At 45.2% G+C, this 25,030-nt stretch overlaps 3 protein-coding genes across 4 annotated transcripts in view; 1 reads left to right on the forward strand and 2 right to left on the reverse strand.

The window, feature by feature from the left end:
• The window catches only part of NBEAL1 (neurobeachin like 1), an 86,480-nt gene extending 85,670 nt beyond the window's left edge, over positions 1-810 (reverse strand). The window contains exon 1 of one of the 2 annotated variants that reach the window (XM_071811469.1): positions 711-810. The gene's annotated coding sequence lies outside the window, so the exon portion shown is untranslated. The remainder of the gene's footprint in view (positions 1-710) is intronic. The other variant, XM_071811468.1, reaches the window with a different exon arrangement.
• LOC136102978 (uncharacterized) lies at positions 807-9,625 on the forward strand. Its single transcript, XM_065840640.2, has 9 exons — positions 807-922; positions 999-1,142; positions 2,377-2,552; positions 2,815-2,877; positions 3,486-3,580; positions 4,390-4,658; positions 5,277-7,157; positions 8,337-8,454; positions 9,297-9,625. The coding sequence occupies exons 2-9, from the start codon at positions 1,001-1,003 to the stop codon at positions 9,496-9,498; spliced, it is 2,946 nt and encodes a 981-aa protein (XP_065696712.1). The 5' UTR covers positions 807-922; positions 999-1,000; the 3' UTR covers positions 9,499-9,625.
• A 1,748-nt stretch (positions 9,626-11,373) lies between these two features.
• IDH1 (isocitrate dehydrogenase (NADP(+)) 1) lies at positions 11,374-25,007 on the reverse strand. Its single transcript, XM_065841065.1, has 9 exons — positions 24,875-25,007; positions 22,182-22,309; positions 20,247-20,538; positions 18,816-18,921; positions 16,058-16,235; positions 15,419-15,570; positions 14,199-14,339; positions 13,302-13,464; positions 11,374-12,822 (listed from the first exon to the last, which is right to left on the reverse strand). Exons 2-9 carry the CDS (start codon positions 22,301-22,303, stop codon positions 12,729-12,731), a joined length of 1,248 nt encoding a protein of 415 aa, XP_065697137.1. The 5' UTR covers positions 22,304-22,309; positions 24,875-25,007; the 3' UTR covers positions 11,374-12,728.
• Positions 25,008-25,030: the final 23 nt, after the last annotated feature.

Genomic DNA, 25,030 nt, shown 5'->3' on the forward strand with positions numbered 1-25,030 from the left:
ATATATACTTTTTTCAGTCAATATAAGCCATGTATGACCAACTGGACCTGCGGAAGGACACTACCGGTCCAGCCCCGGCGCTAAATAAGAAATGCCAGTTCTAAAACCCTAAAACGTGGTTTTAAGAACTTACTAATCTGCCGATTTTACGGTGTCACGGGCTTCCCTGATGTGAGAACCAGGATAAATTCTTACACGAGCTTGAGACTCATTTCTTACACTGAGGCACTCCAGGAGCGTTTTAGCTCAGCGTGCCCGGGTCAAGCGGGCAGCAGCAGCGCCGAGACCCCGCGGAGCCGCCTCTCGAGCACGGCCTGAGCGAGGCACGTCCAGCCGGGGGGACAGCGGGGCCGCGGCGGCCGAGCAGGCGGCGTTTCAGGGTGTCCTTTGCCCGGGAGGGCTGGCAGCTTCCCCCTCAGCAGCAGCGCGGCCCAAGATGGCGCCGCAATATGGCCGCGCGGCCCGGCCTGAGGACGCGGGTGCCGCGGTCCCGCCGCACACGCAGCACTGAGTGACGGGGGAAGTAACATCCCCGCGTCACCGAGCCATAATGTGAACGAAACATCCCCATACTCTCAGTGCTCTCGCTGCTTGCACGGCGGACAGTTAAAACCCGCCACTCCCCGCGGGGCGGAGCGAGGGCCGGGCTGCCTGCCGTCCCGCTTGTATTCAAAAATCTCCCGGCGAGCAAGGCTCCTTTTGCCCAGTACCTTTTTCCTCTGGCTGTGGTGGGGTACAGCCGCCTCCTCCATCCCGCGGGGCTCGCCGCGCCGGAGGGTGCCGAGGCTGCTGCCCCACTCACAGGCGAAGCGAGGGGCGCTCCCGCGGGGCGGAGGGGCCGTTGGTGGGGGAGCTGTAACGGCCCGGGCGCGGTGCCGGGTGTGTGCGGCCGCGCTCCTCCCTGCCAGGCCTCGAGGAGAGGGTAAGGTCCCGGCCGGTAAGTACTTTCTGAAGGGAAAAAGGTGGGTGCTACCGCTGCTCCGCGTTTCTCTCTCTAGCGATGGCATCTCGGGAGGCTTTGGAAACGTCCTTCTTCAGCCTGAGTGGTGCGAGAGAGCGGATGAGGGAGAAGAAACAAGGAGCCTTGAAGACTGCGAAGCTGAATGCCTCACTTGCATCAAAAATCAAAACGAGGATCATTAGTGAGTGTATTTTATCTTTTAGCGTGTACAGAGGCTGACAGCTGTGTCAGCTTGTAACCGTTAACAGTGGCTTCTCTGCCTCTGGGTTTCTAGTGAATTCGGTACCCTGCAAGTAGCAATCCAAAGCGCAGTCTGAAAAACAAATGCAAACTGTCTACAACTACGTGAAAGGTTGTAGCATGGAGGGTGTTGGTCTCTTCTCCCAAGTAGCAAGTGACAGGACAAGAGGAAATGGTCTCGAGTTGTGCAAAGGGAGGTTTAGATCAAATATGAAAAATTTCTTCACTGAAAGGGTTGTTGGGCATTGGAACAGGGTAGTGGTGGAGTCACCATCCCTGGAGGGGTTTAAAAGGCATTTAGACAAGGTTCTTAGGGACATATTTTAGTGAAAGTGTTAGGTTATGGTTGGGCTCAATGATCTTGAGGGTCTCTTCCCACTGAGATTATTCTGTTATTCTATTAAATGAGTGTCAAGTGCCACTTGAGGTGCCCAAAGGTGTCTGTGACCAGTAGGTTTAATGCAGAACATGTGGAGCGGCAGGTGGGGCCATCACAGGCTGCTGGGGAGCATCTCAGATGGCATTAGACAGCTGTGTCTGGGTAAGGTAACTAAGCCCTCAGGGTCCAAACAGCAGAAGAGGCGTTGGAAGTTGTTTTAGTGTCGATGCAATCCTGTGCAGAAGCTAGCCCAACTGTGATTTGTTTTTATGGGGAAAATAATGCAACAATAGTGCAGGAGATAATTTGGACTACCTTGAAAACGTTAAATATTTCTGTTACTTTTATTTGTTTGTTTTGAAATTGGGAAACATGGATCTAAATCTGCTTAAGGGCTACTATGGAGGAAAGTAGGCTTTCCTTCCTCTTTTGGATGGAGATGAGGACTCAGAGCTATAAGTGACTTGTTCAAATTCAGCAGCATATCTTTCTAAACTTGGCACCTGACCACACCATGTTTCATTAAGAACTGAAGCAGTAGCTTGCTGATTGAGCATGAGGCTGGAGATGGTGTCTGAAGCATTGCAGGTTATTATGGAAAGTTTTTCCTGCTGTTCTCTGGAGACTTCAATTGCTGGAAGGAATTAAACTGCTGACTTTGTGTCAGGGCTATTGAGTTGTAGAGAACTGAGCCTGAGGAACGCTATTCTGGGAAGAGGAAGCACTGTGATGAGAGGAGGGGCATAGATGAGAAATTGGATGCTGACTCTGTATGATATTTCTCTATCTCTTACAGACAACTCCTCCACTATTAAAATTTCCCTAAAGCACAACAATAAGGCCCTTGCCCTGGCTCTCAATGCGGAGAAAGCCAATGCAAAGCGGCTCACCCAGGAGAAGACCATCTTGCAGAAGGAGGTGGAGCAGTGTCACTTCCAGAACGCTGTGCTGCGGCACAGGCTCTGCTGCCTGGTATGGCACTAACGGTGTGGCTGCTACAGGGAGGGGTGGTGAGCAAGCTACGCAGCGCTAGCATCTCAGCCTGGGGAGAAGGGAGCTGGCACTGATTGTCCATGCTCTTTGCACATGAAAAATATCACCATTTAATGGCTTACTCTTTCTACCTAGCTGTGTTCTCCCCAGAACATGCCTTGCTCTGGCTATCAGCATCCTGTTGGAATAGATATTTTGATTTAATATATTCGTTTTTTCTTTTTTTATTACCTCAACACAGAACAACACCCTGAAAGAAATTGAAAACCTTATGGCTGCAGTTAAGATGGACCGGCTGTCTGAGGTAAACCATGGGAAATGTGAGCACACTGCTCTGGGAAGTCAGGTTGTGTTTGACTCTGTCTTTTGTTTTGTCTAGCCTGCTCACTTCAACTGTTTTTCTTTGCTTGCTTGAATTGTGCTGGCTGCATCTTCATTTTTAGCTCAGTGTTAATTATTTCCAGGGTAATGTCTTCTGTAGGAAAGGCTACAGTTTTAAACTGCCTTCCTCTGGGTCACTGGCTGCATTGGCCAGTAGGCTCTTCTGCTATGACAAGTTGTGACTTTTTTCCCATTTATTTTTGTAAAGTGTTGCCATGGCAACTTGGGATAGGGAATAGGACATTCTTCCATATGTCCTGTCTCATGGGTGGGTGGGAAAATATTCCTGCTTCCTACTCTCAGAGTATCTGGACTAGTTTAACGTCGTCCTTAAACCTGTGGAGACAGAATCTGACTCTGCTGCAATTTATTCCATAATTTGTGCAATTTTCAATGAGAGAGGGTTACCAGCGGTATTTGGCATACTTGCCAGGATGAAACTGAGCTTCTGCTATTTCTGTGCGGGGGGTGGAGGGGTGCACAGGGCATTGCAAGAGCTTTAAACAACCCTTCCGTTTCTCTGCTTTCCAGTTCAACACAAGTGCTATATTCTTGCCCAATGGCCGGAAGAGCAGCATGACGGAAGAAAGCTGGGCTGATGATATTGCAAATGGTCAGCTTCTGAGGTGGGCCTTAAAATGTCAGATATTACCAAGGTTGTCCTGAATATCTATATGCTGAACTTCCCCTTGTGTTTTACACGTGTGCTCAGTTGTCTTTTTTACATGAGTTGTCTTCTCTAAACCACCACTGCCTGATATCTTCCTTTACTCTGTGTCTTTCTGCTGCCACTCCTTGTTTTGTTTGTCCTAATGCCAAGTTTATGCATAAACTGGTCCTTCTCTGTTGTTTGAAAGTGCATTGCTTTTAGGCAATTTTTCCTTTGTATCTGGTAAGCACTGCAAGATTTTCTCAAGAGAGTGAGTGCCATAGCTGGTTGCTTTCTTTGTTAGGTATAAATGCTTAATAGTCATCTGCTTGTATGATGTAAATTTGTGTTTTGGAAAGAAGGTCAGAACAGAATCTCCTAAAATATATTTGGAGTTCTGTTTCTCCTCTATCTAGTCTCCCCTTTGAACACAGGGAAGCCCTTGGAGCTGCTCACACACATACCTCCAAGCAGCCACATTGGTGTTCCACAGTGAGGCCAACCTGTAGTCAAAACGTGTGCACTGGAAGGCGTTCCTTCCTTGTTCCCCAGTGTACTTTTCTCCTGTGTCTGTGTCTGCAGCAGTTTGCTTTCCTTATGAATTGTGCTTGCACAAAACTGGGAAATCTGTCCTGGCTGGGCAGGGTGTGTTCTTCAGCACTTGAAGCCTTCAGAAATGTATTTCAGCAGCTCTTGACAGAGGTGAAAACTGTAGCTGTTCTGCTGGATTCTGGGGCCTGTCTCAGGTAAGGAACGTGCTCCAGTGCTGTTATTCCTTCCCACCAGGGCTGCAGGGATGCCAATGAGGGTGCCCATTTCCAAGCTCTGTGATGCAGGACAGCAAGGTGGCAGCTCCACAGCTGTAGAGACACCATCGCTAGATCTTCAGAGACCTGCTTCTAACAAGCCCCTGGAAACTGTGCCTGTTGCCTCCAAAGACACTTTGCCACTACAGCCTACTGAGAAGCCTCAGTCCCACCAGGAGCAGAATGGGAAGAGGCAAACTGAAGCAATGGAAGCACAAGAGGCTTTTCTTGACTCTCGCATCTTTGGAGGTAAATGTGCATCTTCTGCTGTTCTTCTGGTATGACTTCACGTGTTTCTCTTCAGAAATGAATGAGAGTAGTGCTGTAGCTCCAGTTAGCTCCTAACCATTGCTGCAGCAGCTCCCAGTTACTGTTAAGAGCTGCATGCTTCCATGATGCTGATATCACTAGAATTACCTATACTCCAGAATGGGATGTCTTGGTGGAGATATTTGGCATGCTTGCAATAGCTCAAGATAGCTCATTAGGCTTTCAGAACAACAGGCACTGAGCTTAGATAAGATTTTCAGAGATGTCTGAAGGTGCAGAACCTGACTAGATGTGCATCTTCTGTTCCTTGTAGATTTGCCATCTAAATAATAACTCTCATATAGATAGTGAGCACTCCTAAATATTAAGGCTGGTGAAGGGATCTTGCTTTGGGCTGCCTTTCTGTTCTGAGAGGAGCCAGCTGAGCGCTTCTGTTACACAGTATGTTTGGGGAGTCCCTGTAGAGACAAAATCATGCTTTTCCTATGCTCTGGATTCATGGCAGTGTGTGGGGCATGGCTTTTAGTGGTATGGGGAAACCTGGCATTTGCCTGCTGCATTTCTCAGTCTTAGGAATGAATTTTGTCTTCCCAACAGAGGCCTTGTGCGCCACACAAGAAAACCTCAATAATCTGCCAGCGCTTGCCTGGGAAAGTCATGCTCTTTCATATGAGGGCGACGAGATGGGAAAAAGTTTCTTGGATCGTCCCTCACAAGTGCACATTACTCAGAGGAGGAAGCGTTCCACCCTGACTGCAACAAGCACTCCATCTTCTGGTGTGCATGTCTCCCCACTTGTCGGTTCCACTCAGGCAGCTTGGTGGAGTATCACAAAGGACAGCGGCAGCTCCAGCCAGAGCAGCACACAGCCACAGCTGACACTTCAAAGCTGCCTGGTTTCGCCTATTGAAACCACTGTAATTCCTGATAGAAAATCTTTGGGTAAAGAGGTTTTCTGTGATCAGCCACAGGCTAAAGAAATTGGGTGTGGTGTTGAAACGGACCCCAGCTATAGCCAAGTCCCGGAGTTTGTTCCTGTAAAGGTTAAAAGCAAACGTAATTGTAAAACTGGTGAGAAAGCAACCGTTAAAAAAGCAAGCACAGGAAAGAAGAAAACAAATGCAATTAAAAACAATACAGAAAGTTGTGCTGATCTACCTCAAGGTGAAGAGTGTGCTCAAAACGCAAAGGAGCTTCTTCAGCCAGAAGTTGAAACATGTTCTAGCGAATCTGGAGTTTCTGAGATAAGGCAGAAGACTTGTGAGGGGGCTTTCGACAGGAAGAACAGGGACTGTGGTGCGAAGGAGCGTTCCCACTCTCCTGATAAAGTCCGAGATCTCAGAAGAACACATGTGATACATCCAGAACAACTGCATAGTCTTGGAAGTGGTGACTCACTGCAGCAGGAGGAGATCCAAAGTGTGGAGAGCTTGTCAAAAAGCCCAGTTTGTACCTTCTCAAGTCATGAAGTTCCATCAGATGCTTCCAGTCTACAAAATCCAGTTTTCTTGAGGAAAGAGACCTCAAGTACCTGTGTTTTGCAAGAGGACTCAAGTGTGAGTGCAAAGAGCATCGGACAGAAAATCAACAGAAAAACCAGAGTAATTAGGCAAAGAGATGACTGTGATGAGAATCTGCCAAACAGTGTGAAAATCCCAGAGGCCAAAGCTGAAGAACAGCCTAAAAGAAGACAGACAAGGAGGAAGACAGCTATCAGGAAAAGAAGTTGTGGTGATCAGAGAAATAAAGTTGATGGTTTTGGGCCATCTGTAGATGTTCAAGAAGTAGCTAAGCAGAGCACAAAGGATTCACCAGCTAATCTTAAACGTAGCAGGAAAACTTACACTGTTCATCCTTTAGATCTTGCAGAAAACTTGGGCTGTGTCCAGACATATTTCAAAGGGGATGAAATTGTACCCACCGTGTTGATTCCTGAGAGCAAAGCTAGCAAAATCCCCAGAGTTCAGAGGATGGTAGCTGCTCAGGGCAATAAAAAACAGACAGAGGACCTTCAAGAAAAGGAGCAAGCTGAAGTTCACAACATGAAGGCTTTGAAAAAAGAGGCTTATGCCAAACCGAAGCCTCAGAGGAAGAGGAAAATCTCTAGTCCTCCAGAGACTGATTCCCTGGCCAAGCGAAGTGTCCTGACAGGGAAGTTTTCCAGCATTACAGATCTTCTGTCTGGGCCAGATGCCTTCCTGGAGGAGCAGATAGCTGAGATATCGCTTGCAAAAAATCTTCTGGATGTTTCATGCAGCTTTGAATCCTCCTTTGTGACCTGTTCTCCAGCTTCGCCTGTCGGCTCCAGGCTTACAGATGTTTCCAAGAGCTTAAGTACTGAGGGTAACAGAATGCCAGAGAGATCCTCTGTTCAGTCACAAAGCCCCCTGATAATTAAAGAAATTACTTCAGATGAAATACCTGGGGAAAGAAAGCAGATTGAGTCAAAATCTCAGAGCACACCTTCACGGGAACCTGGTAGGTCATAGGGCTGGGGAGGGTGCCTGTGTTTGGAGATGAATGCCAAAAGTCCATGCAGCAAGTGCTTATGTTTTCCTTCCTCTCCTCTGTTTTTTCAGAGTTAAAGGTCAGTGTCCAGTACACCATTTATGCTCCCACTTGTGCTGGCCAGTCATGTCTGTGGCTGCATTTGCTTCCAGTTTATCAGCATTCTTATCAGAATTTCTGGTCACTTGTTCATGTGTGGATATTGGGAAAAGACTAGGAGCATGTGCTATGAGTCCTGTTTTACCACTCCTGTTATCTACAGGGCATGCCTGTCAATTTAGATAATCAATTACTCAAGCAGTTGAAAAGTATGAGTTGTTGCTGACCCTGCCTATTAGAATCAGCAGTAATTGTGGCACAGAATATGATGAAGATGGTGGGTTTTTGGTCCAGACAGGTTAGCACTGCAAGGATTCAGAGTTTATACCTCTAGGTGGTGTCCTCAATGGAAATTCGTTGGGAGCTACCGAAATTCTCTTGGTTGTGTTTCTTTGGTTTGTTTTTTAAAAGGATTTGGAGGGTGTATCCCTTGGCTGGTAATACAGCAGTTAAGCTGAGCCTTTTTGGGAACTTACCGTTATTGGATACTCTGTAGAGTTGTTCTGTGGGGTGTTTTCTTCCTGCAGCTGTTGACAAACAGGCCTGTTGCAGCTAGAGTGCGCTACACTTGTAGAGAGGGAGGGAGTTTATTCTCTTGTCTTCCCTGTCTTGGCCAACTTCACTCTGACAGCTGCAGTGAACCCTGGCAGGGTCCTGTGTCTTGCTGAAAGTCTCGTAGGTTTTTTTTGGGTGCCATAAACTTGCTTTCCCTTCCAGGCTGTAAGGTCCTGGGCATTAGAACTATTAACTGTCACTGTTGTGTAATTTTTCTACTACATCAGGGTCCAATGGTGCCAGCAGTATTAGTGACCTGTATTTTTTTCAGTGAGGAATGTAATTTGATTCAGGAGCTGACTTTTGAGGAGCAGGTCTTGGATTTTTAGACAGAAATGATCTCCTGACTTTAGAGGTTTGGATTCAGGACTGTGCAGTATTCAGAGAAACCTGGTAATGTAGCCCTTCTCTAATTGGCAGCTGTATTTCTTAGGATATCTGGAAATAATTTGGAAACACTTTGATCAACCCATGTGTGAATGTCTCCCTTTGCAGAGATCAGGCCGCTACAGGACTTGACCAATGCCAAGACTCCATCCATCTCAGAAGTGTCAGGGCGCCCATCCAGGCGGAGGCAGGACCCAGGCTGCTATGCAGAGCCTAAACTAAACAGGTTGGGCTTTAAACTCTTCCTTCCCATGACTGTCCCCACATTGCAACCCCTGATTTGCTGTCATGTGCTCACTCTCCAGGGCTGGATACTCTGTCATTCTGTTTGTCTTTAAGTTCCTCGTACCCTTTGTGTTTCTCTGACCCTCCTCTTCTACGACAGTGTGGTTAAGCCAAAATTCTGCATTAGCACAGATGCACGTGCAGGCTTGTGCTAACAAGCTACCAATGATGTTATTTCCCTCACTGAATCAAGTACATCTCTTAGCAGACTGCACCTGTTATACTCCAGTGCTAATGAAAGATTAGCATGAGGATAAAATACAGGCTAATAAAGACAGCTATGTGGAAGACCTAATTTTACTTGCTGCCATTCTGTGATATCTGAAATTCAACTGAGTAATACTTCCATTTTAATCGGATTTCAGTGAAGGAAATTCTAGGTTTTGAGGAAGGTTCACTCCTGTGAGCAGGCTGTATTTATATTTGCTTTTTCTGGCAGATACGCATACCTAAATAAGTAGCTGTATCTTTTCCCTTAGAAACTGTAGATTCAGTACATTTGATGCCTACTGTACAGAACCACTTAACTCCTAAAATGATGACTTTGTTGTTATGCTACTGAGTAACACTGTGTTTTCCCTGAAAAGTATCACAGTTCGAACTTTCAGTGAGGAGTTGGTTATACTGGGTCAGAAGGTATTCTGTACTGGTACAGTTGTTCCTGCACTGGACAAGAAACAAACTGTACCACTCAGTCATCTTATAGAACAAGCATTTCAGTAAAATCATATAAGTATTCAAAAAATACCTTGATGGTTCAATCTAACCCTTTTGGTTCTGCAGTAAACTGAGGCGGGGTGACCCATTTACAAACATGGAGTTCTTCCACTCCCCTCTCTACAAAAAGAAGAAAACTGCCAAAGCCAAGCAAAGGACCAAGAAGATCAAAGAGGAAAAAGAATGGCTTCTTAAAGGATGTCCCAGCACCAAGGCAGGCAACCTAGTAACACTTCCCACAGACATGATGCCAGAAGTAAACCAGTGATTGAACAGGCAGCCCTCAAGCTCCTAGAGGCTTGTGCATGTTTGCTAGAATAATTCCAATGTTTTGCATAGCTTATTCTTTATTTTGATTTTAAAATATGAATAAAGTCTACATGGTCAGTATAAAAGCTTTGTGACATTTATTCCCTGCCTTCCCGTGCTCCACATTTAAATGCTGGTGCGCTTGTCTGTAAAGTCTCAGTGTGCAGATGCTTGTGGCACCCCAGACAGGTGGCTGGCTCTGCCAGTTCCCTCCTGGCCCCACACGAGGTTGGGGACAGTATGCCTTAAAGGGCTGATGCGGCACTGCAGATACCCACAAGAGCTGCTGCAATGGCATAAAATGTTGCAGCAGCCCAGGCTCTGACAGCCAGCAGAAGCAGCATATGGATATACTGCCCAGTGTTGTCTCCTGTAGGAGGTGGCTTTTGTACACGTAGAGCAGCCCCCCTGGGAAGTCACATTTCAGGTTGACTGAAGCCTTGGGCAGCCCCAGAAGTCAGCTGTGTCAGAAAACTTATACACCGCCCTCTTACCATATTTGCTGTCAGTGAGGATTTGCAGAACTCTGGAGCTGAAAACCAAGCCTTCCACCAGACCTGGGACACATGCACACATCTAACTACATCAGTGTCTGCACTAAAGGTAAGCTAGGCTATACATTGATCAAGATCAACTTTTGCTGGGCTCTGCTGATGGGAGTGTTGGTGCAAATGGCTGTCACTGGTGGTGGGAACTACAGTGGACCTGCCCAAGAGTCCTGTGGAGCAGCTGGAGACTGCAAAGCAGACAATCATTTTGGTAAATCCTGCGCTCTTTTCCATTGTGGACTGAGTACCTACTGGCCTCTAGCACTTGATTTTTTATGGTCTACTGGTATCTAACTTTGAAGGCTATTGATACTAAATGTTTGAGGGAGTGGTGGGGACAATAAGTGATCATATTAGTAGTAAATGGGAATAGAATGTGCCTCCTTGGAAGCAAGAAAAATGTTTCCTCTTTCTCCATGGCAGAGCAGGGAGAGGGGTGCTCTGTTCTTATGATTACACTTACTGCTGCTTCTCCCAACACTGAGACAAGTGTTCCTGTTTCTCCTTAGCACTGCAGCAACATCCATCAGCTCATGAGGACAGAATAAGTCTTGCTGTACTCTGCTATTCTGTAATGCCAGAAGCCAGGTAGGTGCTAGTAAATAGAAGGGGAGTTTGTTAGAGATGCTGTTTTAGTATGACCTGACTGCACAGTAATTTGAACTGCTGGTGTCGGAAGTCAGGCAGGAACATGGAACTCCAGATGTTTGTGATTGTTTCCATTGCTTCTATGGGTCAGCAACGGGACTTCTATCAGCTGCACTTCTTCCATGCTTGAGCTAATAACAGAATAGCAGACTGTGTTCATCCATATTGAACACATGGTGATAGCTGCTAGCAGTTGTAGAGCTGTGTTTCAAACATACACTCATCTCAAAACTAGCATGGTTTTTTAAGCATTTAAAAACATTGGATTTGTATCCTAACCAACACTTGCAGTTAGTCAGCTGCAGGGTGAGCATTGGTCTGGTATAACCAGTTTCTGATCTTTGAATGGTGATACATCAGTTTGAGTTTAAAGTAGTCCTAACCCAAAATTTCCCTTTTAGTGGTACCTTTAAGTTTAGATCTTAGGCATTACCTGATGCTTACCACCACACTAAGATCACATCTTGCCCTGAGCCAGAACAAATAAAAAATCTGCTCTAAGAAGGGAGAGATTATTTTGTGTTTCTATCACATTCCAACAGTCTGTCCCAGCTTGTATTGTACTGTGCTAAAAGGTACTGGAGTCTGAGACAGAATTTCCCCATATCTGCTACTGACACAAAAGAAGGAGAGACAAAGAATGTTAGTTGGCTTTTATTTTAGTCTGAACTAAAATATGCTTTAAAAACCCCAAACACAAAACCATGGATGGAATAGTATCAGTCATAATTTCACAGACATAACTTGACTTACTGTATCACAACAGGAAAGGTAAGTAAGAACCTAGCAACTGGAGGAAAGTTTTGCACTTTCATGAATTGTGGGGGAAGAGGTAACAGTTCCTATACTTCACATCCAGTCAGAAGGAGCATAACTAAATGCAGGGCCCGCAACTAGGCACTGCATCATGGCTTTATTAGGCTCTGAGCCTACAGGGCTTGTTTCCAGCATTTACTAAGTGCTTCTTCTCAAGTGCTACAGTCCTGACTGTAGTAATGGGACCAAATCCCTTAGTATCAAGACATGATGCTTTGGGTCCCTCACTAAAGACAGACATTGAGGTACTAGAGAGAGTTTAGAGAAGGGCAATGAAGCTGGTGAAGGCTCTAGAGAACAAGTCTTACAAGGAGTGGTTGAGGGAACTGGGGTTGTTTACTCTGGAGAACAGGAGGCTGAGGGGAGACTTTATCACTCTCTACAATTACCTGAAAGGAGGTTGTAGCATGGAGGTTGTTGGTCTCTTCTCCCAAGTAGCAAGTGATAGGACATGAGGAAATGGCCTCAAGTTGCACCAGGGAGGTTTAGATATATTAGGAAAAATTTGTTCATGTGAAGGGTGTCAGGTATTGGAACAAGCTGATCAGGGAAGTGATGGGGTCACCATCCCTGGAGGTGCTTAAAAGATGTGTAGATGAGGTTCTCAGGGACACAGTTTAGTGCCCATGTCACATTAACAGTTGGACTTGGTCTTGAGGGTTTCTTTGAACCAAAATGATTCTGTGCTCTAGCTGGCATTAAAAGATGAAGAGATGGGCTGCAGTAGAGCTGGGACAGCCCTATGAGCTCACTTACATTCAGTGAATAGTATAGGAGATAAGGATGGTTCTGATTTCTAAGGTCTGTCGGACAGTAAGTCACCACTGGTTTGACCAGGGCTGTGACAGAGACAGGCTTTCAGTCTGACAGGAAGAGGGAAAAGAAACACAGATCAAAAAGTCATAGAGAGAAATCTCAGGTCTGCTGTGAATGTTAGGAATCCAGACCCACATTTAGCTTGAATACTATCACATTCAGCTGCTTAGCAAAAATAAGGCCTAGCCCAGCAGCTCAAGGGGTTTAAGAAAACATGGTCTTTCAAACATTTAAAAAAAAGTGTACATGTTCATTTTTTGTCTAGTATTTGAAATGTTACACAGAGTGTGATACAGTACCACTTACACTCTGATGTAAGTGGGACACACTTTGTTAATGGAGCTTGAGTAGAACCCATGCCTTAAAGTTTGGGCAGAGAAGCCAGCTTCCCCTTCAGGTTTTCAGCAAGCTTGTCCATGAACTCAAAGGTGTTCAGGTAGTCAGAGCGTGTGACACTGAGGGGGGGAAACAAAACAAGACAGACATTAGTTGTAAAGCCGCTCAAATGCTCAAAGCAGGTGGAGACTGTTCAAAGAACTAAGTCTGGCCTCTAAAACCAAAAGAGTTCTCTCCTAGTCTTCAAGCTGATGATTTTTTGCCAAAAGATCCCAGAGAAGAGCTAGCCAGCTGGTAGTTTGCAGTGAAGTATGTCTCTGTCCTAATAAACAGACAGGGCAGGATCTGGCCACTGTAGCCAGCCTGTCATAAGAGACATTTTTGCAGTTCCTTCTTTATTTTTCCCCATGCATGTGGTACAATAGAAGGAACAGAGCAACCTACACTAAGCTACTTGGGGCAGGGAGTCCGTACAGCACTGGGTACAGATGAGCCCTGTTCTGTGACCAGACTCCAATTCTTCACCATACTAAAGTAACTTTTCAGCAAATGCCATTCAGAAACACCTCCAAGCACGGCTGATACTCCATACACTTACTTAGGTAGACCTTTGATACAGGCAGCAAGGTCCTTTGTCATTAAGCCAGATTCAATGGTCTCAATGCAGACTTCTTCCAAGGCAGCTGCAAAGTTCTTAAGGCTAGTGTTGTTGTCCAGCTTAGCTCTGTGGGCCAGTCCTCTTGTCCATGCAAAGATGGAGGCTGAGAAAGAACACAAGATTACTCCTTCTAGAACTCCCTAGACATTGTTCTAAGCTGTCATGTGGAACAGTATTTTTTAAATATTAATATTAAATATTAATAAAACAAAAAAACCTCATATGGGAAAGAGAATGCTTGTATTCATCTAGGCATTCTTTGCATTTTGCAAAGCTCTAAAGAAAAGCAAACGCTAGAAACTACTCACTGCCTCTAGTAATCTCTATGTGTGTGCCATTTTATCTTATTTTGTTCATGCCCAAGTCAGAAACAATGACTGGTGGTAGGATCTTGTTACACAGAAAGTTGTTTTTATGATAGAAGGGTGCAGTCTTCTTCCTGTATTACACAGGACACTCTAGTCCCTATGCAGTTGTAGAGAATTCTTTCCCTCACATCCCATTCTAGGTGCACTTATACTTTAAGTACGTACATGGTTTGGAGAGTGGCTGGGTCTTGAAGCATCAGGAAGAGGAGTAAAATAAATAACCAACCTAAACCTTGAGGCCACTGTGGCTATAAGCTATTGTTTGCTGAAGAATGAGAGCATGTCTCAAAGGCTAGCTTAGGTCTAGCTCACACTCCATTCGAGCCTGTTTTTGCCCCAGGCTGCAGCTGTCTCTACCAGTTTCACCACTCAGTGATGCAATTCTCTGCAGAAAGGATGCAGATGTTCTTCCTCCAATCCTGTTCTTTCATGTGTAGAGATCACTCAAGGGCAGTGAAAAGCAGCTCACCAATGGGGTTAGTGGAAGTTTCTTGGCCCTTCTGGTGCATGCGGTAGTGACGAGTAACTGTGCCGTGAGCCGCTTCTGCTTCAACAGTCTTGCCATCAGGGCAGATCAGCACGCTGGTCATCATCCCCAGAGAGCCATAACCTACAGAATACGCAGTGTAACAAGTTCAGTGTCTCCTTCAGGCAGCTCCCTTAAATTCCTCTTAATCCCCCCATCCTACAGTCCTCCTACATCCTCCCAGCCTTGATGCAAGTGTTCCTGAAGAGCAGCGCTGCTGCTGCAATTAACTGCCTAGTCCTCACACATCAAAATAACAGCTCGTCTGAACAGAAGGTGCTGCTGAACCATGAAATATAGATATGCAGACATTCTGCACCATTTCAAGAAAATCAGTATTCTCACCTAACTTGCTGGACAGATTTTTACTGCAAAGGTGCAGTATGAGAACAAAGAATCCTAAATAGGAAGAGCTGGGTTGACAAACACTATTTTCCCCACAGAGTGACAAGAAATAAAGCTACTTCATATCAAATGCTCTAGTAGAAGGAACCATGAGCTGGCAAAACTGGACATTCACATCACTCCTAACCCAGGAGGTTTTGGAGATCTGTGTCTTTGAAAGCTTATTTATTCAGTGCTCCAACACACAATGCTGGTCCTGTGGGAGGCAGTTTACTGGCACGACTTTAGAAAGAGCATATTACATAAAGCCACTGTGGGTTTCTGCATCTGTATTTGTTTTGGCACCAGGCAGCCCAGTTATATAGGATTTTGATCAAGCACTACAAGTCTGTAAAGTCAAACATATCAATCTCTCTCTTTACACCTGACAGGTAGCTTTAGGTCCTGAAGGTTTTCTTATCTGTAGAGCACCTGCCAGTATGCTCAGCACCAGCCAAGCTTAACTGAAGCTGTTAGTGACAGAATTTTAGCTGTTTGGATACCTTGCGTTAGAGTGGAAAACCTATAAGTTGTTATATTGGTAGGAACTGCCATCTGATAAAGAAATGCAACTACACAGTCTGCATTCAATGGATTTCCTTGTAAAAGTGAAATTAGAAATTCTTTGCCTGCCTGATATCTCCATGACTGGCCACAGGTTTGAAAAGTGTAGTAAGTTCTGATACCCAAGGCCTCCTCCTTGGCAATTACAGAAGATATGACAAGATCACAAGAGACTGCTGAGCCTGTTCCAGTGTAACACAGGGAACATCTCATACCTTGCGCAACAGAGTCAGACTGCACATCTCCATCATAGTTCTTGCAGGCCCAGACAAAGCCTCCTTCAGATTTCAAGGCCTGAGCAACCATGTCATCAATGAGCCTGTGCTCATACCAGATCTTTTTGGCTTCAAACTGGGATTTGTATTCTCTGGAAGAAAACAAACAAATGAACAATAACGACTTGACATATAGATAAATACATGGATTGCACAATTTATGTAAGTAATTGAGTAAGTGTGCACAGTGAGGTGCACAGACATGAGTAAAAACCCAACCAAACAAAAACCCCCCAAAAATAAATAACCTTTAAATAATTTTGCAAGCCCTTTACTCTCTTTTTTTGCCTCATTTGCTTTGCTAGGCTATTGCAAGTCTGTTTCAGAATCACAGAGGAGCCCATAGAGAATCTGCGACTCTCTGTTAGGAGAGATGAGAGCCAGAGCCATATTTAGAGCTTTAAGCACAGAGTCCTGCACGACACAGGAAACTGCAATAGGGAAGGAGCACAGCCTCCACAAAGTATTGCTGAGTGTCTGAAAATGCTGAATGAACTGTGGCAGCTCACAAGGCTGGAGAGGGAGCTCCTGCTGCAGACTTACACACCGTGGTAGGAAGTACACAACTATTCTAATTACCTGTCATAGATGTCTTGGAAGATGTCTTTAAAGCGGCCATCGTATCTCTTCAGGATGGTGTTCTTGGTGCTCATGTAGAGGGGCCAGCCTTTAGACAGTGCCATTTGGAAGGAACTATGGGCAAAATCCTTGATAGACTGGTCAAGGTTGTACATTCCCATGGCTACACCACCACAGCCTGTTAGTGGAGGAGGAACAGGTAGGAATCAACTAGATTTAGTTTTGCTTAAGGATTTGACATTCTCCCCATAGTATACGCTGGCAGGCACCCTGGTGTTATCCCCAGGTGTCTTGACATGGTTCTCACTCTAAGGCTGGTTCTTGCAGGAGATTCGTTCTGCACTACCAGCTCAAAGCTCCAGCAGTCCTGTGGCACACGGATAGGAAGGTGGGTTTGTTTTACAGCTAGGTACATCTTAATAGCGTGACCTAATACTCCTAAGCAGTTGCTTCCTAATCCGGCCTAAGCAGCAAAACTGTGATAGGAGTGAGTGTGTCTGGACTCCTACTACCCTGATAAAAAAATACAAACTATTTATTAACAAAGCAGCAGGCAGCAGTTTGGAGCAAGAGTCTTGGTCAAAGCTAGAAATTGGCTTGCTCCCATCTTAAGTGCCTTGTACATTCGGGCTTTGGCTGCATTGCAGAACCAGCTCCAGCAGTCAGAGGCTGCTTTGCCTAGCTCAGGTAAACAAGTCCCTACATGCATTCCTGCATCTTTTCAGTACGTGTGTTTGGCCCCCCTGCAGCTCTGTTCCACCTGCTCAGGCTCACTTCCAGCAAGCTGTGGGAAGAACATGCCAGGCATCTGGGTGAAAGGGAAAGTCCTCAGACAGCTCTATCACCATTCACATGACTTAGACTGTGTAATCCAGGTGTGTTAGCAGCCTGAATGGAAGTGCCTTGAACCTACAGCCCAGCTCACCTGGGGGAGAGCAGCATTCAGACCATGGGAGAAGGTGAAAGTAGGGTCTAGGTTTCATGAAAAAGCTTAGTCATCTTCAGAGCACAGGTCTTTGTGTTTCTAGTGAAAAGTAGATACCATGTACTTAAAATTAAACACCTCACTACCACCACCTCTCAAGTTTGTTGTACAGTGCATTTATTAGAGATCTTTCTTCTGGAAACAACTCAGATTATTTTAATTTTATATTTTTGAAAAATATCCTTTACTTAGATCCATTTGCCTCTAACTCCAGATGGTTGTTACTATATGGGACACACATGCAGAATGAAGACAAGAGGCCAGAGGTGGTTTATCTGCTTGCCAAAACAACAAGGTCATTTAAAGCTGATACTGGAAGGAATGAAATTCATGCTGTTACCAGCAAAAATACACATTGTCCTCCTGCCTCCTTTAGTGAGTCAAGGACAGAACAGTCTGATCAGCTACAAAGACTGTGTGTGCCCTTTGGAGCCATGGTGACAGCTATGAAGTTTCATTCAAATACTTACTTGCATATAAATAAAAAACAAAACAAAAAATCCAAAACATTGCTGCAATCATAAAATCCTACTGCCTATTGACATATCTTGATTCAGTGTCGAGGTTGACCATATTAGTATAGCAATAGGACAAGTTTCCCTTCTGCAGCAAGGAGATATGCTGGCACAACAGTTATCTGTGCGGAGGAGAGTTACAGCAGTATTACAGCAGCAATTTGCCATCCTCGCACTTCCTCGCTCCCTGCTCGCGGACACAATGCAGAGCAGTGAATCAGACTGGCAGCTGGAACTGCCAAGTCTCCAGCACAGGCTCCCCAGTCACCTATCAAATCAAAACAGATTAGGACTGGCAGTGAAGCAGGTGAACTCCAGATGAAAGAGTGTGCAACAGGAGGCAGAGATTTAGGTTCCTGTGAGCAAGAATGCCAGAGAAATCAGGCATTACAGAAGAGGGTCATGTGGCAGACTTGGTACCTGCTTGGTACCTGTGGTTTACATGGATCTATTAGGACTTTGTAGTTAAAATCAAAACATTGCACTCACACAGGTAACAAGAAGGCTTCAAATCCTGCACCCTTTGATCACTGATAGGCAAGAGAGATGACTTGTGTGATTTTTCCTGAATACTGCCCCTAGAGAAACACCCTGGGTTCCAGCAACAGGTGTGTAACAGTTTTCATGCAACACAGCTCAGCAATGTCAGGACTCCTCCTCCTGAGCCAAGCAATATCCACAACCAGCACAGCAATATTGCTAGAAGGGACACCAATGCCTTTGGGACTGCATCTGTTAAAACACTTAGAGCCTACACAGTTAAGAGCATCCTTGTCAAATCTCCTTTCCACCTTGCAGAGTAAGTATTAGTTCTCATTTCTATCAAAAAAAAGACTGCCTAATAAAGATTAGTACAAACTGCAAAGGTATATAGAGCCCAGTAAGACAAACTAAAAGTAGAAAGAATTATACCCAAACTGCCCTCAAATATATCCTCCCTTAGGTGAAGCCCTGTTTAGACAGCAAGCTTCCCTCTGATCAGAGTGTAAAACATACATGTCATCATACACAGAGCATGACAGGTGACCAGCCTAGTATGATTGTGTATTTGATCTCTTCAATCCCAGGAAGATTAAGTAAATTTCAATCCCTCTTCAATCCCAGGAAGATTAAGTAACTTTCTGTACTTCCAGATAAATGAAGAAGGCCCAGACCTTTTCCACCTCAAAGTCATACTTTACCATCAAACAGATACAATTTCAAAGTTGAATTAAACCAAAAATGTCAGTTTTAATCACAATTAAGAGACAATACCTACTTTCAAAGTTATGGACAAGATATGTGACTGGTTTGCCTCCATCTTCTGGAGTGTATGTCATCTCCACTTTTCCAGGCCCAGGTACCACAAAATCAGTTGCTCTGTACTGTTAAAAAAAAATTGCCATGATGATTTTATCTATCAGGAGGACAGAACCATAAAAAACAACCTGCACTTGAGAGGACAGGGTGCAGATAAGCATAAGCAGTTGTACCAAAAAAACACCCCACACTGAACAGGCTGTGTTCACTCAGCCATGAGGTAACTGAATTATTTTCCTAGAGATTAGAAAAACAAGTAGTCAAGAGTCTGCCTGTTTCAGAAGAGATCTTCCTCTTTAAGGGAAAAAGCTTACAGGTTCTTGGACCCCACCAATTGGCAGAGCATGTATCTTTGCAGATGCACTGAAGTTTTAAAGTGCAAGGTATCCAGAGGATTGTGTGGTCAAAAAAGCCATTCATGTGACAACTACTGATCTCATAAATAAGGGAGAATCATACAGCACCTTAACAGAAGCCATTATTTCCAACCATCATATGACATTTGAAAGACAATTCTGTAGCAAGAGTTCTTTGAATTCAGTAAACGGGTACACATTTTGCTCCTCTGAGTTATACAGACTCAAAAGAGCCAAGATGTACTTCAGGTTTTTAAATAGTGTCTCATCTTCCCAACTGTCCTGAACAGTACTATTTAATGTTACACTTCCTTGAAATTCACAATCCTTTTTCATGTAGTTTCCTTCCTATTGAGCAAATTGGTTCCCTGAGCTGTTCTGAAGGTACACAAGTGTCTTGCTCATATGTCCTTTATATGTTCTTGTATTATTCCTTTCACTTTAATCTCATACTTTGGCAGGCTTTCAATCCTCTCCTTTAATCCATTGTTTCCCATTATTATTTTGACCTTCTCAATTATTCAGTACTGTTAAGGATGTCAAGCCCCATTCTTCTCTAGTGTCAGGGCTCTGCAATTATTTTCCTCTTGGAAATTTATTATTTTCCCTTTGTACCCCAGCTACGCTTCTGACTTGCCCTCAGTTTGTGAGTTTACCCATCTATTCAAGCACTTGGCTCTTCTAGAAGACTTTTCGTCATGTTTGGCTGCTTTACTGCTAGGTAGGGAGTTCTGCAGATGCAGAGAAAAATAACTTAGGAATTATACCCTTTAAGTAAAGTATAGCCCTATTTCATCCAAGCACAGACCCCTGAATGCTGTTTATACAGCTACACTGTCTAAGGAAGAGGCACGAACCAGCCTCTCCCACACTTCACCAGGTGCTGTACAAACAAAGCTCTAGCAAGTACCCACTCCCAGGTGGGGGGCAAGGGACAAGGCAGCAGCACAGGCATGTCTAAGTCCCTGCAGCTCTATATCAGTCAGGACTAAACCTGTTCAGATAAAAGAGGGGTAAGCACTGAAGTGACTCACTTGATCCCCATAAGCGTGACGGCCAATGACAATGGGTTTCACCCATCCAGACACCAGCCGGGGAATGTTCTTGCAGATAATAGCTTCCCTGAAGACAGTGCCACCAAGGATGTTTCGAATTGTCCCATTGGGAGACTTCCACATCTGCTTCAGCTTGAACTCCTCCACTCTCTTCTCATCAGGAGTTATGGTTGCACACTTTATGCCAACATTGTATTTCTTTATGGCTTCAGCAGCTTCTATGGTTACTTTATCATTTGTAGCATCACGATGCTCAATGCCCAGGTCATAGCTGTAACAAACACAAAGATGGTCAGAACTGCCCAGGACATTTGTTCATGTCCACCAGGAAAGAAACCAGACCCCATATGGACCTGTGAGTGTAGTTCTAGTACTCTGTCATAACTGAAGTCATCTTTCCTCCAGTGCAAATGCTGCTGGAGTGGAAGAAAACATAAGCTCCTATCCTGGTACTTCTGCTGCTGGTAGGAGATTGGAGAAAGGACAGTTTCAGTTTATGGCTGAGGCTTTCTGCTGGCATGGGACATGGCCAGTATCTCCTCTGCTTTCCCTTCTGAGCTTCCTGGCAGTGGAAGCTTTCAGTCTGGGATTCTAATGGTATAGAGCAGCACAATCCCCCGAAGAATATGGGCCTTTACTTCAAACCTCTTGTGCTGAGAGTTCTGGCTTCCTTCATATACTGAGCATACAAAGCTACACTAGGCTTCAAATAAAAACTGCTTTGACAATGGACCCACAATCCCGCTCTGGCAGCAAAACTGCCAATATTCCCCTCAAGCAGTCAGAAGAAACACACTTCCCACACTCTGTTTTAACAGCTTTTGGAGAACAACGGGTGCCCCACAGGGGACAGCCCTGAAGCACAGCCAGCTGGACATGAATCTGGCCATTGTGCTGCCCCAGCCAGGGGTCTGCTTTCCCTCCTCCCATCCCTCTTTGAAAAAGGGTGTTTTCTCCAGACTGTGGGCATGTATTATGCTGCTGGGTTCCTGTTTGCTTCATTCTCAACACCAGCAAGCAGAAAGCCTGATGTAGGTGGCATACAAGTGTCAGGGGAAGAGGTCAGACTGTGGGTTTAATAATGGCAGATACCACTGAAGGCCTCTGTCCACACAGCTAGGACCAATGCAGCTGGATGCTTCTCTAATAATTATAGCTTAGTGGCTAGAAAGGAAAGAGGTTATTTGTTCTGCTTGACCAGATACTGTAGATAGCATGTCCCTTTTGCCATACCAGCTGCTAGTATTTGTTTTTTTTCCAGAATGGCATGTAGAAGCACAGCTTAGGCTTGGGGAATAATTGCAACAGTTAGCTCATGCTGCCAGCAGAGCTCAGGTTTATAGACATCAGGACAGAGTCTGTGCCCTACAACCACCCTTTTGCCCTCTGGGCAGACCTTCAAACACAGATGGCAAGAAGCCATAAACCTGCTCAGAGTCCACAGATGCTAGGATTCAAGTCAGGGAGCGGCTGAAACACCCCTGTTTCTAATTGTTTAGGCTGCAGCAAACCATGCAGGCTGCCTAAGTGCTGGAAAGCCAAGGTGTTGGAGACAAAAATGCTGACCATGTCTGTGAAAGGCCTTCTTAGAGGCACAGTACAGAAAAAAAAGCTAGCTTACTATTAAGCATTCTCTGCTTACTGCTGTGAGGAACCTCAAAGGGGATGCCAACAGATTTTGACAAAATACCATGAATATAGGTCTTCTAGAGTACTTAGTAAGGTTGGCCCTTAGGTGAGTTAAGCAGGGAAATCTGCTGGCAATTTTACCAGCCTAAAAAGGGCTAGTTAGCCTCTCTGCACTAGTGCAGGAGGAGCTGTAAGGCTCTCAGTGCTTAAGCAAAACATGTTCAATGCCTAATGACACATTCAAATAGCAGTACGAAGTGGCTGTGTGTCATAAAAAGCCATTACCTGTGCAAATCCAGATCTACATAAGGAAAAATCAGCTTTTCTTTAATTAGTTCCCAGATGACCCGAGTCATTTCATCTCCTTGCATCTCCACAACGGAGCCTCCACGGATTTTTTTAGACATCTTGAGCTGCAACAGACCAAAAAAATCCCCAATCTAAGTTAAAAACTGCCAACACACATCACCAATATATGTAGCCAGCATTTTTACAACAGAACTAGGAAAGAAGTACTAATGTAACATACAAGATCTCCTCTAAAATCTTGAAAATAACAACATTTATCCCTAGTTTCATGCTAACTGGTATTTTTCTTAAAGCCCCAGGTCCTAGGGAGATCTATCAGAGAATAAAAGTAAAGGTTAACATCTGAGATTTAAGGGCATATGTTCTAAGGGCAAGAGCTTAATTATGGTTGTATAAAGGAATTTGAAAACATGACCACACTCTTCCCCCAGACTCCACAGAAATAGATGAGCGCTGTTTATTTTTTAGCGCATGTCATGAGTTCTAGTGCAGTTGCCTGCTTTGCCTCTTTCTGAAAAATGGGGGTTAATGGACATTACTTTAATGACAGCTCATATTGCTGGCACTGTTAAGATGAATACATTGTCAGCTTCTTTATTAGCTTCCTTCCCCAGGAAGGGAGGAAGGAAACAGGTATGGAAATCCAATGGCCACATCAAGCATACTTTCTCCTGGCAAGCTTTATTTCTGCTGCTAAAATAAATACTGGACAGATTTGTTTTCTGTACAGAACAGAGGATCCCCACAATACTTGTTCACAAAGCCTCAAAAAAATAAACCTGAACTCTGCCCTTCTATTTGCACTTTGTTCCTCCGCAAAAAACAACCCCACAAGCTACTGAACTGCTCTAACACATACCCTGCTTTCTAACAGCCACAGCTCAGATTATGCAAGAGCTATGAGTTGGCAAGTCCTTCCTCTCAAGACAGCCCCGTTCTTGTTTGTAGCTGTTAGGATACTACAGTGAGATACCAAGCCCTCATGTCTGAGGCTGCAGTCTCACAGACACCAAGATCCATGAATGGTTTTATCCAGAATGAGGGGTCCTGCTATCCACAGCACCTGTTCATCCAGGTGAAGTTACCCAGAGGTGTGGGGTTTGCCATGCAGGGGCTCCACATTACAAGCACATGTGGAGACTGCTCCCCAGTTCAATTTTTTTTTAATTATTATTTTTAAATTAAACTAACTTGTGCTGTATTTCTCAAATGCAACCCATTACGCATTTTCAGCCTGGGAAGAGAATAAACTTTAAGATATGTTCTAGCTACTGCATTAAGCTTTTCGAAACTTTTTAAAGAGCAAAAATTTTAAAAAACAAGTAGTAAAATAAGGTTGTGAGTTACTGAGATTCTGTTTACTATGAGCACATAAACTTGAAAAAATTAACTAGTCTGAGGCACTCCTATCCCAATGAAAGATATCTTGGCACGTATTAGGCCTCTCTAGCTCTCATGAGAATCTTTAACTTCACATGACAACACCCTCTCTGAACTCAGTTTATTTATGCAAGTGTTTTAGGCCTAATTTTCAATTGTGGCTATTTAAATCATGTCTGTACCACATTTCCATGGCCTGGGCACAGGATTACTATTCTGTTTTGCTTTTGACACTTACATGGTCTGATTCATTTAAGCCAAAACGTGCACAGACACCCACCTACCATCACTTCTTTTGTGGCATGGTCCCTACTTAAATAAGACAAATCAGATTATGTTTTGCAAAGCTGGTTTCAGACCTCTATGGTGCTGCTGTCACAATGGGAACACAAAGGTACGCGAGAGGCACCACCAGTGATACATCTCCACCAACATGTGGAAACAGAAGCTTGTTCTTAAACAACTCTGACAGCATCCTACATGTTTAGCTGATCATGGCCTCCGTACTTCTCTCCCAAAACACCGATGTCCCCAGTTCCTCTATGAACTAGGGCAATACTGCAGTAACATCCATCTTCTGCACAACACAGCCAACATGACAAGAAGTTCCTCTATAGATCACACATTCCCCAGGAGTTCAGCTCTTTCTGTCTTTGCTTTTTTAAACACTCCAGAACTATCAAAAGTCAGCAAGGCCTTTCTCCTACAGCAACCTTTCTTTAAATACACTCAATCCAGGCACTCAGCCAAGGCAGCTTCAAAGAAACTTTGTGAACTTCCAAATACTCCTTGGTCCTCGGGAAGGACTCGGGGCCTACAGGCAATAATTAACTATTGCGACAGCTCCTTAATTCAAATTTATGGAAGATCTGTTCCCAGGGAAAGCGGCGCAGATGGCTGTCGCTAACCGAGATCCTGCCGCCGCACCCACCTGAGGTGACACCACCGGCTGGGACCTATGCTAAGAGGGGACAAAACCCGGGCCCGGGAAGCCGAACCCGGGGAGCTCACATCCCCTCAGCTCCCGGGGCGTCTGCAGCGGTACCTGCAGTAGCAGGGGGTGCCGGGCGGGCAGGCTGCACCCCGAACCGCCACAAAAAAAAGCCCTTGGAACGCAAACTCGCCCTTCCAGGGCCCCTCTGCAAGGTGGTGGACGCCGCGCCCAGGAAGGGAAGGGAAGGGAAGGGAAGGGAAGGACAAAAGGCGCGCGTCCTCGCACCGCAGCACAGTGCACAGCGGTACGGTGCAGGCCCATCCCGCCCCATCCGCAGGGCCCCGAGCGCCGTTACCTGCGGTCGGTGCTGGTCCGGCTCTCACGCCGATGCGGATCCGACCGTGCGCGGGGCCTTTTATGGGGCCGCGCCCCCGCTGCTGCGGCGCCCCCTGCCGGCCCCGCCCGGCCCCTCCTCCCGGTGGCGGGGCGGGGTCGGGCCGGCCCCCGCAGC

This window comes from Patagioenas fasciata, chromosome 7, assembly GCF_037038585.1.
Source record: "Patagioenas fasciata isolate bPatFas1 chromosome 7, bPatFas1.hap1, whole genome shotgun sequence".
In the NCBI taxonomy this organism is placed as follows: domain Eukaryota; kingdom Metazoa; phylum Chordata; class Aves; order Columbiformes; family Columbidae; genus Patagioenas; species Patagioenas fasciata.